The sequence below is a fragment of the Panthera tigris genome, chromosome B4 (assembly GCF_018350195.1).
Source record: "Panthera tigris isolate Pti1 chromosome B4, P.tigris_Pti1_mat1.1, whole genome shotgun sequence".
In the NCBI taxonomy this organism is placed as follows: domain Eukaryota; kingdom Metazoa; phylum Chordata; class Mammalia; order Carnivora; family Felidae; genus Panthera; species Panthera tigris.
This window is the reverse complement of record NC_056666.1, coordinates 12640896-12654077: the sequence shown is the minus strand read 5'-3', so window position 1 is coordinate 12654077 and position 13182 is coordinate 12640896. Positions and strand designations below refer to the sequence as shown.

Sequence of the window (13182 nt, the reverse complement as noted above, 5' to 3'; positions counted from 1 at the left end):
AAAGTTCCGTGGGGTGAGGAAAATACAGCAGCTTGTATGCCCGGGATGGGTGCTCCAGAGGGGAGCTCAGCTCAGGCTGGTGTGTGGTGTGGGAAGGTGGGTCAAGGAAGGTTTTCGGGGGAGGACACAGGAAGGCTGGGTCTTGAAGGGTGGGTCAGCCTTCACTTGGTGAGGAAGGAGGGGAAGGACATTCTACAGAGGAAGCAATATGAGCTAAGGCACAGAGGTTTGAAACAACATGGCCCCGTGGGGCATTATCTGCATCTCAGGTATGACCTTGGCACCCAGGCCCTCTGTTTCCAGATCCCATGTTCTAGTCGGATGGGAATTTATTCCACCTTTCTGGAAGAAGTCGATCCAGTCATTTGGTTTCGGAAACTTCCCCCCCCCCCACCCCCCGCCCCGTTATTTTCTGTCCTTACTCAGAGAAGAGTAACCAAAACCGAAAGGTAAAGGTAATGGGAAAAAAAGAAAATGTTTTTCTAGGTGGAGATCCTTAGGAGGGAAAAGAGCCAGAGTTCCCCAGGTGGACGCTCTTCAGAAGCAGATTCCAATGCCCTCTCTCGAGCCACGGCCATGGGCTTCATTGAGAGAGGGATTTTGTGCAAAAGGTGCAGCCTGAATGAAGTCTTCAAATGGAGGTGGAAACCTCTGGCGTGTTGCCCGCCTTGCATTTGTTGGAAGCAAGCAGAAGCTTGGAAGAGCGAGCCTTTTAATACCCTGAGTCAGGCAACGTTTGTCTCACTTTATGCACGTAGTGAGTCCAGCCTTTCACACATGGGCGTGTATCATAAACGTGTTCCACAGCATCAGGCACCTTGAGGAGGTTTTGTGTATCAGTTGGGTCTATTCAACACGAGCTTCCTGAGTAACTGTGATTATAGGGCGCTGTCCTGCAGGCTGGTACACTGAGATTGGGTCATGAGAGGGGAGGAGAAGGTGGACCTCTCTGCTCATACGTGCTCTGTGGCTTTGCCTCACTCTGCAAAGCCCACTGTCCTCAGCGGGGCCTCCCAGGCCCTTCCCTCATCCCTTTCTACTCACAGGACCCCAACACGTCAGATTTCTTCCCACCTCAGGGCCTTTGCATGTGCTGGCCGCACTGCTTGGAACATGATTCCTCTTCTCTTCACTAAGTTGAGTCTTACTGTTTTTCAAATCTCACTGAAACGCCAGGCAGTGCTTCTAAGATCCCAGACTCCATCAGGTCCTTACATGTTCTCGTTACTCATGATCCTTGTACCGTAGGTGTTGGGTCCTAATACCATCCCGATTAGTAATTCTGCAATTAATCGGAACAGTGGTTGTCTGTCTCCCTACGAGAATATAATCGTGAGGGGAATAGGGATCATGTCTATTTGGTTCACTGCTGCATCTGCAGATCCTTTTTCAGAGAAGGTGATTAATTAATATTTACAAAAAGGAAGAAGAAAGGGAGAGAGAGAGAGAAGGAAGAAGCACACAAGCGACTCCATTTGTGTGTCATCAGATGTCTCTGTGGTTCGCTGTTTAAAATGGCTTTAACGAGGTATAATTGACATGCAATAAACACACGTTAAAGAATACAGTTTGATAAGTTTTGACATGTGGCTGCACCCATGAAACCATCACATCAAGATAGTGAACATGTCCGTCATTCCCAAAAGTTTCCTCTTGCCCCCCTAAGAGCCCTCCCTCCCACCTCCCGGGCAACCAGCGATGCACCGTCTGTCACTGGAGATCGGTTTGCACCTCCTGGGGTTTTATAAAGACATAAAATCCTTTTATGTGGCTTCTTCCACCCAGCGTCATTATTTTGAGATTCATCCATGCTGCTGTACGTCAATAGCTCACTGTCTTTATTGGGGCAGAGTATTCCTTTCTGTAACTATGTGATGCTCATTCCCCTGTTGGTTTACATTTGGGTTATTCCCAGTTTTGAGCTGTTGCACGTAAAGTGTCTGTAAATCTGTCTGTGAAGGTCTTGGCGTGGGTATAGCTTTCCTTTTTCTCAGGTAAATACCTAGGATCAGAATGTCATATGGTGGGTGTAAGTTTCATTTCTTTTTAAAGCTTATTTAATAATTTTTGGAGAGACAGCGTGAGCAGGGGAGAGGCAGAGAGAGAGGGAAAGAGAATCCCAAGCAGGCTCCGTGCTGTCAGCACAGAGCCCGATGTGGGGCTTGAACGTGAAACCACTAGATCATGACCTGCACCGAAACCGAGAGTCAGAGGCTTAACTCACTGAGCCTCCCAGGCACCCCTCATTTTTAAAGAAATGGTCTGTGATTCACTTCTCACCCCGTTCTACTTCTAGCAAGATATTGTGAAGTTTGCTCACGTTTTCTAAAGTGGGTTTTGAGTCCTTCGGGAAAGGAAGCACTGAGGAGTGTGGTGGTGTTACATAAGGGAATTCAGAATGAAAGAGAGACAGACAGAGAGAGAATGATTACATCTTCATTTCAGCACCAGCGAGGAAATGGATAGCCGGTCGCGAACCCCGACTTTCTGATTGCCATTCCCCTCCTTCATGTCACACAGTATCTGCCGCTGACTCAGTACTTCCCAGATAATTCCTGAAGGTTCTCCAAATATTGAAAACTTGGGAGGGAGGTGAAGGTCTGCGTTGATCTGTGATCCGGCCGTTCTAAGGCACACACACCTGTGTCACAAGAAGTTTCTGCAGACTCCAAAGTCCTAACCAATTTGTCTCTCTCCTCCTCAGGGGACACTTAAACTGGCTTCAACTAGATCGAAGAGTATTGGAACACGACTTTCCCAAAAAGTCGGGACCAGTGGTTTTGTACTTCTGTGTCAGGTAGGTGTTCATCCCCAACCTTTTGCTTCTTTTTTTCTTTGTCCAGAAAAGTCTGGGAGAGCAACATGGTTACAAGAAAGGGGAATCAAGTCCTGGTCCATTGCCAACGACAGAGGTCCCAGTATAGCTGCATTCCCAGGAGACGTGACCACAGGGCATGAGTGTCCAAGGCATGTCAGTGTCTGTGCACGAACACACGTGTTTGTGCTCTTGTGCTAAGATGCTTGTGTGGAATGAAGATAAGAGCCTTTTTTTTTTTTTTTTTGCTTTTTTTTTGTGGGGGAGGAGGCATATATCTTAAACAAAACTGAGCCTCCTATAAGAACACACCCTTAGATTATTATTGTTTTTGGCGGTAGTCATTTGGAGCGACATCACAAATGTCTGTCTCTTCTTTCCTTTTATCACATGTGGCACCTGGCCTCTTGAAACTTGCCTAGTTTATCCCAAGTAGGAATAGTTGAAATGCAGCCGCTCAGTGCCTTCCCTGGGAAGGGAAGATACGGCCTGATAAATTACCAGAAACAATGGGCATTTTCTGTTCGCTAATCTGTTGTAAGTTTTATTTGGGGACTGCGGAGAATATAATTTGCTTCTCATGGTTAACATTTGCAAACGTCTTTTTTTGAGACAGACAGAGAAGGCACAGGTGAGCAAGGCCAAAGAGAGAGAGGGAAAGAGAATCCCACGAGGGGCAGAGAGAGCAGAGAGAGAGAGAGAGAGAGAGAAGCAGGGTTCATGCTCCCCCGAAGTGGGGCTTGAGCTCACCTGATGCGGGCTTGAACCCACGAACAGTGAGATCATGACCTGAGCTGAAGTAGGACGCTTAACTGACCAAGCCTTCTGGGCACCCCAACGTTTGCAAATGTCTTAGGAGGTCAGCTGGACTTCTCACCTTCATTTGCAGAAGGAATTGGCAAGTCAGAGAGGGGGCCTTGTCACAGGTTCAAGGGCAGAGCCGGGATCTAAGCGTCCAAATCCAGCAGGAGCACCCAGTCCTTGGAGCCACCAGGCAGTTTCTGTGCAGAACCTTCATTGCATATAACTGCAGAGGCATTTGATCTCGAATGTCTCCATCTTCCAGTGAATACTTAACCGTACTGCCCAGTACATCTACCCCGTTCTTGTAAAATACGTTCACAGAAGTTCAAGAGCAGGACACAAACGGTTCGCGGTTCAGTTCTTCCTCAAGAGCATGGTCAGGGATGCCCTTTCAGACATAGGTCTCCCGATACTGCAGAAGACATCGGAGAGCCTAAAGAAGAGTTAAAGGGCCCGTTTAACAGGCGGGAATATGTATCTTTACCTCAGTGGGGGGAGCACGTTTAAACTTGGGTTTAATGCCCTTTTCATTTGCTTAATAGCTGCAAACATACCACAGCTGATCTTGGCCGTTTCCATTACTGATGGGCGTGCTCTGGATGTCACAGTCTATTTGATGGTGGCCCACGTTTTCTCAGATAAATGGAAGAGTAACAGTAACAGTGCCACCAAAAGGGGAGGCAGCATCAGGCAAAGCTCAGTTGAATTTAAGCGTTTCATTCACCTGTAATCGAAGGTGGGTGAGTACCCTGGCCATATATCAGGATCTCTCCTCCTTTCCGCCGCTTTTCCCCAACATTAACCAGGAAGAGAGAATCCTGGGCTGGTTGCATATAGCTCTTTTTTGGAAGGGTCTGTCATGAGCTGAGTTATCGGTGGGTTTGGGGAACTGATCCTTGGGGGAGAGCTTGGGGCGCCATGAGATTGCCCAGGTGACACGTTTGTCACTGAGGATACCTGGGCTCTCCAGGCTGACTTCTGTCTGTGAAACCAGCTGCACACAGGAGAGCCACGGAGGTAGATTCCGTGCTAACCCTACGGAGAACCAAGAATGGACCCATCTTCCTACTTGACCGCAGCAGGCACCTCGCAGAACACTCCCAGGAAAAAGCTCTCCAAGTCCCCATTTAGGGACAGACCCCCAGCAGGATGCTGCCCACAAGCTGAGCTCCTTCTACGGCTCATCACAAAAGCTTCTCTTTGTGGAGAGCCTCCACTGTCTATGTCCAGGTACTTCTTGGCCACCCGAGGGCTTCAAACTCAGCAGGTCCAAAGCCAAACTCATCATCTTGATCTCCCCAGGCCTTCCGTGGTGCCTCGCAGCTGTGACATCATCTTCCATTCAGTTAAAGCCTATAGGCTTTAACCTTGAAGTCTTTCCTGTTCCTCAAATTCTTCGGTGCGTTAATCCCCCACTGCTGCTTCTGTCCCCCATCCTGTCCTCTCCTCTTTATTACCCGAACTCAGTCCCCCATTGCCTGTCGCTCGAACTATTGCAGCCACCTCCCGGGGTGGCTGTCACCTTGGCACCAGTCCCAGAAGATCCTGGCTCCCCGACCCCGCCATCCGGAGGCCCCACTTTTCCGCTAGCTCAGCAACATAGCAGCAAAACACCAACAGTCTGTTTCCTCCAAGAGAGGAGGCGGGGTTCCCTCCTGCAGGTGAATTGCGCATTTATACTTGAATGCCTGGGAAGGATTCCCAGCTTAGGACTCGGTGCCTTTCCAGGGGTGCCCACAGGCTATCTTCTCCAAAGGAGTGATATGAAAAATTATCCTCATAAAAGACTCAGACCTTGGACTATGCCGGAGTCCATAAAGGGGCTCATGTCCAGCTGGGCGATTTCCCTGTGTGCTCGCACTGACCTTTCTCAACAAGAGTGCGCCCGCCGGAGCCCCAACCGTCAGTACGCGTCAGTACGCGTGCATGCCTGCGAGCGATCTCTCCAGCCACTCCTGGCCTTTCTCCTTTTGTTTAAACATCTATTGATTACATCTCTAGAATACGTCTTCCGTCAGCCTTCATGGAAAAGAATAAAAGCACCCAATAAAAGACCACGGAAAAGTAAGCCAAGATTTAGGAATTCATCCAGTGGAAATATTAACCCTGCACCACTGGGGATCTCAGTTTGGGCCGCCATCCCAGCATGGCTTATTATTTGGCAATTATATGTTCTTTTGCTGTAATGCATATTTAAAACATCTGTGAGAGAAAGGGTGGAATTATCACCTCCGTTCAACCGATTGTGAAAACTGAGACCCAAATGGATTAAATAACGTGAATTTGAACTCCGAGGATTCTGCTTCATCCTCTGAGCATGTCCTCCTGGCAGGGCCTGAAGCTGGTGTCCTGCTGCTATAGGGTCTCAGAATGGCAGGACAGAGGACTAAGAATCCGCCTTCATTGACCCGCGATTTAGCCTAGAAAGGACCTCGACCCTTGTCCTCCTCCGTCAGATCGCCGGGAGTGCTGATCACCGGGGCTTCTGAGCCTTAATAATTACCTAAGAAGGAAAAAGGTCAGAGGGAGGGGAAGTGTCCATTATTAAACACCCATGCGTTATTCCGGATGACGGTACATCTTCACAGCCCATGAGTGTTATTACTCCTAAAGACGGGGAGGTAGGGTTCAACGTGCTGATTCTCCCTCCCAACATGGCTGGTCAGTTATCAGCTCTGTGCACTTAGGTCTGACTCCAAACCTGGGCCCCTCCCCCCCACACCACGCTGCCTCTCTCTCCACACGGGAGAAGCAACTCCGTGATTGCTTATCAGAGAGTCTATCAGGGCCACAGGCCCCGGGGTCAGGATCAATGACCTTGGTCCACCTCGAATTCCACACTTGGCTGGGGCTTCAGAACCAGGGTCCATCTGCACAGATGGCGTCCGAGCTGGACTCACCCCCACGGGGTGAGAGGGTGCAGGGAGCAGCCCTGACATTGCGGACCTAGCCCTGCTGAACTCCCGAGTGTCCGTGGCAGGGTGACGGGAGGACGTCGGCCAGTAGCGGGTCGGTGGTGGGCTGGAATCTCCACATTGACGGAGGAAGGGGCATCGTAGACGGTAAAACAGGAGTTTACCGAAGCTGAGATGTGTGCCCTTCGGCCCGCTTGAGAAACTCCTGCCATTTGCTCACCAGGGCGAGCTCCCGGGGGAAGGCGTTCTGTCCTGCACTGTGCTCTTTCCTCCCCTGTAAAGAGGACGCCACAGTCCCAGTGGCACCCTGAGCCGCATCGCTGTGGGGCCAGGAGGGCCAAAACCCACTCTCATTCCAGCTGCGGAGAGGGAGTGAGCTTCCCCCCTTGGGGACGCCGTGCCGCACGCCGACCGTTGGCAGTGGGTTCAGTTACTGGGGCACGGATGCCCACCCGGCACTTACTCTGTCGTGGGCGCTGTCTTAGGAGCTGAGGGTAGAGTGATGAGCGAAGCAGACAAGCCCCTCCCCTCGTGCACCTGCACGGCGATTTCCCCACATGCCCAGGCCCTCGCCGCCCTGCCTGTCCTCATCCCTGCCAGTTCAGCCCAAACCCTGTTATGCACCACTGCAACCTCTCCCTCGCCCGGGACCTCCCTTTGCTGCTGGTCACGTGCGCGCGCACACACGCACGCACGCACGCCCTCGTGTGCACACACACATACACACGCACGGAGCGGGGGGATCGGTTCAGTCCCGTATGTCTTTTATCTCTACCCCTGAGCTGCTGAGTGTGGTCTGGGGAGGGGGACCACACACCTGCAAGTTGGTGCAAGATTGCTTGTGACCAGCCTCACACAGACCGGCGCTGTTTCTGTCACTTGTGCCTGCGCAGGGCCCTCTACGTTGCCCTCTATGGCTTTTCCTCTTGCCACAGACTCCAACCCAGAAGCTCGCCCCTTGGCTCCAAGAAGGCGACTTGGCCTGTGATTTTGTGGAGGAAACGAAAGCCGGCCCAAGGGAGCTTCGTCGGCTTCCTGCCCCTTACTTGTACCCGCCATCTTTGCGGCCTCCTTCCTCACCCACTGCGGACGTGCTCCCGCACGTGCACCCCCTCGGAGGAAGACGGACCCTTATCCCAGCATCCGAGGCCGGCAGGTCCGCATGTGCTCCAGTTCTGGCCCCTTCCCATGACCTTGACTCTCGCCCCTGACAAAATACCCTCCCCGACTTGCATCCTCCGTCAGCGACGGCCCCCTTACTTCCACTCCTGTCCACAGCAGAGGTCTGGAAGGATAGGTCTGCCCTTGTCTGCTGTGTCCACGTCCACTGGCTTCTCGGCTGGTGGCTCCCACCGCCATGGTCACTGGGAGGTGTCTAGGCCCCCAGATTCCATGGGCGCTCCTCTGCCTGAATCGATGACGTCTTCATCTGTGTGACCCCAAACTCACTCCTCTTTCCGTGGCACCTCCTCATCTGCGTAATGGGCTTCACTGACACCCGGCGGGAAACTCCTCACTCTCACTGGTGTCCTTGCCTTCCTTTATTCACAAATTCCTCTCACTTCTGTGTCTTAAATAGGTCTCGTACCCACCACTAAACCTCTCCTGGTGGCAGCCCCTTCCAGTCTCCTATGCATTACCACTGAATATCTTTCCAGAATTCTCATCTGACTCCCTACTCAGAATTTTCCTAGCCTCCCGTTATCATGCTGCTGTCATTCAACAATGTCAACAATGTCATATTCAACATTCAACTACAGACCAGTGGTTAGGACCGTGAGACAAGCTCCGCAGATTTGAGAACAATGAGCCTCTGACCGTATTCACCAGGCAAGCTTAAGAAATAGGCCAAGAAAAGTTCTAGGAAAAATATCCCTACACTTCCAGGGAAATCTCCCTGTATTTTTGTGGGAACACGTTTGTGCTCAGAATGATTACTCCGTGTTTGGGCTGTTTTTTTTTAATTGTGTATTTTTCACCCGAGCGTCCCTGCAACTCCGATCATCCACGCTGTTTGTAGGAAAATAAACCGAGGTTAGGTTTGTCTCCTCAAACCGAGTTTCACAAACAATAAACTGAACTGAGCACAAAAAGAGAGAGAGAGAGAGAGAGATGATCCCAGGAAGCTTGAATCTGGGAGAGGGGATTTTACAGCCAAGTTTATGGCCTGATGGTTGGTGTCTTTCCTGGCTGGTTGAGACAAGCAACTCCTGTTTCTTGTCACCATGGTAACAATGACGGTATGGATCTAAAATGAGGTGCCTGCTAAGCAGAACTTGCTAGATCAGGTCTTTAAGGAAGCGCCCCCCTCCCTCCCCGCCCCAGTTGAGATTTTAGACCTCTTCAGATCCTAAATATCAGAGATATTTGGCCCCAGAAACTCACAACAGTATCAATTATCCTTTTCATTATGATGGCTCCTTTTTGCCACTAAAAGTCAGCGTTCCAAATGTGACATTTGTGTGTGCGTTAGGAAGTGAAATGAGTGGTCCATTTAACTAACACTTGCTGTAAATATTCGGTGATTCCCAAGTGCCAAAGGGAGAATGTGAGAGGGAAGAGGAGGAGCTGGGGGTGGGGGGGGGGGGCAGGCAGAGGAGGAAACCTGACTGAGATCCTGTGGTTGGACCCCATTCAAGCCGCCACGGTCTGAGGCGTCCACACGTTACAGGGGACAAGACTCCCCAAGGCTTCAGAACCTCTTGATTATTGTGTGTGCCCAAACACAGAATAGCATAGCACACATTTATCCTAGTTCAGACCCTCTGATGAAACAGCTCAGGTCGGCATCTTCTGGGCCAGGTTGGGTGTGATGTTGCTTATGGAATTCGGGGAACAGACTCCTCAAAGGTTGGCCCTTTGACTCAAAAAAAAAAAAAGACCTAAGATTCAGTACTGCTAAATGTGCTGAAGAACACGTTTTCATGTGTAAGTTTTATTATTACTCAGATACAGTGAGGCCGGCACATCAGGGGTAGAGGAAGGAAGACGGCCATTGGAAAGATAGTTTGCTGTTCACAGTTCCCAACAGGGGGGAGCAGGCCACACCAGACAGGGCTGCAGGGCCGCACAGGGAGACCTAGCGCTGGTCAGGAGGCAGATGGAGTTGGGGGGGTGTGGGCAAGAGCCTTTGTTTTGTGGTTTCTCCAGGAAGGAATGGGTGAGGCAGGGTAGGCAGGTTTAGCAGTGGCTACTTGGAATAATTTCAGTGGGCTTTGGGGCCTGAGGGCTGTCCAGAGTTGTCTGGCCCTGGCCCTGGGGTGATTAGGGCAGGAACTTAGTGCCCTGGGGTGTGAGCACCCCACAGAGGAGCAGGAAGGGTGTGTGAGCTCGGATTGGTCTGAAAGGTGAGCTCGCATCTCTAGGAACCGGTCAACCCCGGGAGGGGCTGTCCCTCCAGAGCCACCAAGGTCCCAGAAGTCTGAGCACCAAAAACCCATGGTTAATACAGAGCCAGGCTTGGAATTGTCTGCGGAGACCCTGTCAAATCTACAAGAAAGCCTTCAGTTCCCTGGGTTTACCCAGAGACCCGGAATTTTCTTTGTGAACCAGGTCTTGAACGAAGCACCCCCCCCCCCACCCCAACTCCCCGCACTGGTAGTTAAAGAAATGCAACATCGCCACCTACCGCCAGAAAGGAGGCTCTCTCCTGAAAATCAAAAGGAACAGAACTGGTTTAAAAAAAAAAAAAAAATCCCTACTTTGTACCCAAACCATCAGTGTTTCCTGCTTCCCCAGAAGTTTCTTCTCCCTGTGCTCCCGCAGTTTGCCCTGAGCCTGGATTGAGATGTCCGAGGTCTGTTTTTCTCTGGGCATTTTGACTCGCAAGGCTTCCCTAGCACAGATGGCAAGTTCAGGATGAGTCAAATATCCAGGGTTACAGAATAATAATATGACAGGCCCGGGGCTCACAGTGCTTTCCAGCCTGTTTCTCGGTGATAAAGGTTAACAGGAAGCTGCTTTCCAGTTTCTGTCAAGAGGAGGTGGTTTATTTTCCTCATCTCAGAGTATATCGTTATTTCCTCTGCCTTCCTGCCCCTTGTACAGCCAGACAGCGGAGAACTCGGCACAAACGAATGCTGTCGCAGAGAACAGGATTGGCCCTCTCCTCTCCACTTTCCGTTGTTAGAGAGAGCGGGGTGGGGGGGAGCATTGTGTTTTTCTCATACACTCTTGAGGAGAAAATTGTCGGGGTTGGGGGGGGGTAGTCAGTGAATGTCTTCACTCCTTAGTTCTCAAGAATTAAAACAAAAGCAATAAAGACATAAGGCATTTTGTCGGAAATTACGTTCTTTCAGACCCCATAGATTTAGACTCACAATTATTACGGCCGGTCTAAGGTCACTCACTGTCAGACTCAAGAAACCTCTGCTGTTGTTCTGACTTTAAGATTCAAGGTGATCAGCAGCTTGCTTGTACAACTTCCCATGTTGTCAGTGAGCAAAGGGCAGAGGGGCAAGGCCTGGGGTGGAATGTCAGTGCCCCCCGGGGGCGGGGGGTGGATTTCCGGACGCCCAGGAATTGGTTATTTCTGAGGGCCTTCATTGTTCGTTGCCCAGCTCACTGTCCCGTCCTGGAAACTCCACTCATCTGCGAGTGGGGAGAAGTGAACTTGAAGGCAGGGTCTTTGGCCCACACTTACTTACTAAGCCCCTGTGTGTGTGCCAGGAGATGCAAAAAAAAAAACCGAGTGGGACTGGGGCCTGGCTCTCCAGGAGGCAGTAGTAGCCTAGAAAGAAGACGCCCGAGGGAACAGAAAAGTGTGGCCTGCGGCAGCACCACGAGCAGAGGTGGAGCCCTTCCCCGAGGGCGTCTTCGGAGTCCCTGAAAACAAGGTGTTCTGGAGTGAGGGCAGAAGGGAGCAGGGGTGGGTTGGGGTGTGGAGGGTGGTGCTTTCTGGGGTGAGAGCGGGTAGTGTGAACAAAACAAGATTTTTCTGTAATGTGCCATGCCTGCAAATTGGCCTCCCTCCCTTCCTCCCCTCTCCCTTTCCTTCCTTCCTTCCTTTCTTCTAATTTTGGTGTTGACCCTTCACAACAAATGTAGATTTTTTTTTTTTTATTAAATCAAATTTAACTTATTTTGCTTTAAGACTTAGAGTTTGTGGGACGCCTGAGTGGCTCAATCAGTTGAACGTCCAGACTCTTGATGTCAGCTCTGGTCATGATCCGGGGGTCGTGGGTTCGAGCCCCACATCGGGCTCTGTGCTCAGTGTGGAGCCTGCTTGGGATTCTATCTGTCTCTCCCTCTGCCCCTCTCCCCTGATTGCACGCATGTGCTCTCTCTCTGAAATAAAAATAAAATAAAATAAAATAAAATAAAATAAAATAAAATAAAATAAAATAAAATAAAATAAAATAAAATAAAATAAAAATAAATAAAATTTAAGAAAGACTTAGAGTTTGCTGCTTCAAGTCTCTGCTAGTGGAGAAGCAAAAGTTTGCCTTCCTCCCAGGCCGCAGCAGACCCTTTGCTGAGACCTCCATGACCTCAAATACCTGCTCCAAAAGCAGGAGGCAAGGTGCTTTCTTTTTTTTTTTTTTTCTTTTTTTCCCTCTTCTTCTTCTTTTTTTTTTTTCTTTCAGGGAGAGAGCAGGTGGTAGAGACCCACCAGCCTCCTCATTCCCAGGCTTTGCAAGAATGGGGGCCATACTGTCATCTCCAAACATTTTATAGACTCTCACTTGGTGGTCATCGTGTTAATACTGATTGAACGTATCCGCTAATATCAGGAGTTACTCTGGAATCACTCACAAACCAAAGTGATCGGCCTGGTGTTAATCATGGCAGCCTCTGCATGTGTTGGAAAAACGGTAGAAGGCATTATTAGTCTACAGACAAGGGGTTGCCAACTGGTGGGCTGTGGGCTCGTCCTTGCCTAGGGATGGGTTTTGTTTGCCTCGTACGGTGTTGGTTTGTTCTTTTGGCTGTTGTGGGAATCTGGAGGAGTTTCCAGCATCTGACCGAGGTAGACTTCTTGGGTGGAGAACCACTGACTGGGTCCTGCTATCTTCCATCACAGTCTGGAACACAGAAGCCCAGAGAGATTATGGGATCTGCCCTAAATCCTACAGTGCTGGGCCCAGGCCACTGGTCTCTTGATTTCCTCCCCAGGTTTCTTTCCATCACATTGTAACGCTGTTCTCGAACGTAGCACTTGTCTCCTCCTTTTGCCTTCTGCCATCTCGGGGTAGCCCCTGTTTCCAGGAGGCAAGGATCCAGTGCCCCACAGGAGCGGTCACCCCCACGCGGGGCCTGTTCCCCTGCAAGGCTCTGCATTCTATCCCCCGCCTCCGTGACCACAACAGCTATTCCCTGCACGCAGCTGGTCCTGAGACAGATACAAGTGCCTTATCTAACTAAGTAATTTAATGCACTCCAAAGTCGATGTGTAAAGGTGTAGTAAATGTATAAATAATTTCAGCATGTTTCATCGTGAAAAAAATCTATAAGCTTCATCTGGATAAAAATTCAATCTCATTTGGCTTAATGTGCATTAACATCAGAGTGTTCCCAACCCTTGCCTCAGCTCTCGGGATACACAGAAATCAAACCACACCTCACTGCCTTTGGGGAGACATAGTGTAACCATTTCAGAGAGAGGTAGGGCCCCCCTTCTTCAACTGAGCAGAAGAAATTATCTTTAAG

At 50.3% G+C, this 13182-nt stretch overlaps 1 protein-coding gene across 6 annotated transcripts in view; it reads left to right on the top strand.

Annotated features, from left to right (window-relative positions):
* The window catches only part of FRMD4A (FERM domain containing 4A), a 614651-nt gene that overhangs the window by 479123 nt on the left and 122346 nt on the right, over positions 1–13182 (top strand). For all 6 annotated transcript variants that reach the window (XM_042991088.1, XM_042991087.1, XM_042991091.1 and 3 more), the window contains one exon: positions 2705–2797. In XM_042991088.1, coding sequence (XP_042847022.1) covers positions 2705–2797 — 93 coding nt within the window. The remainder of the gene's footprint in view (positions 1–2704; positions 2798–13182) is intronic.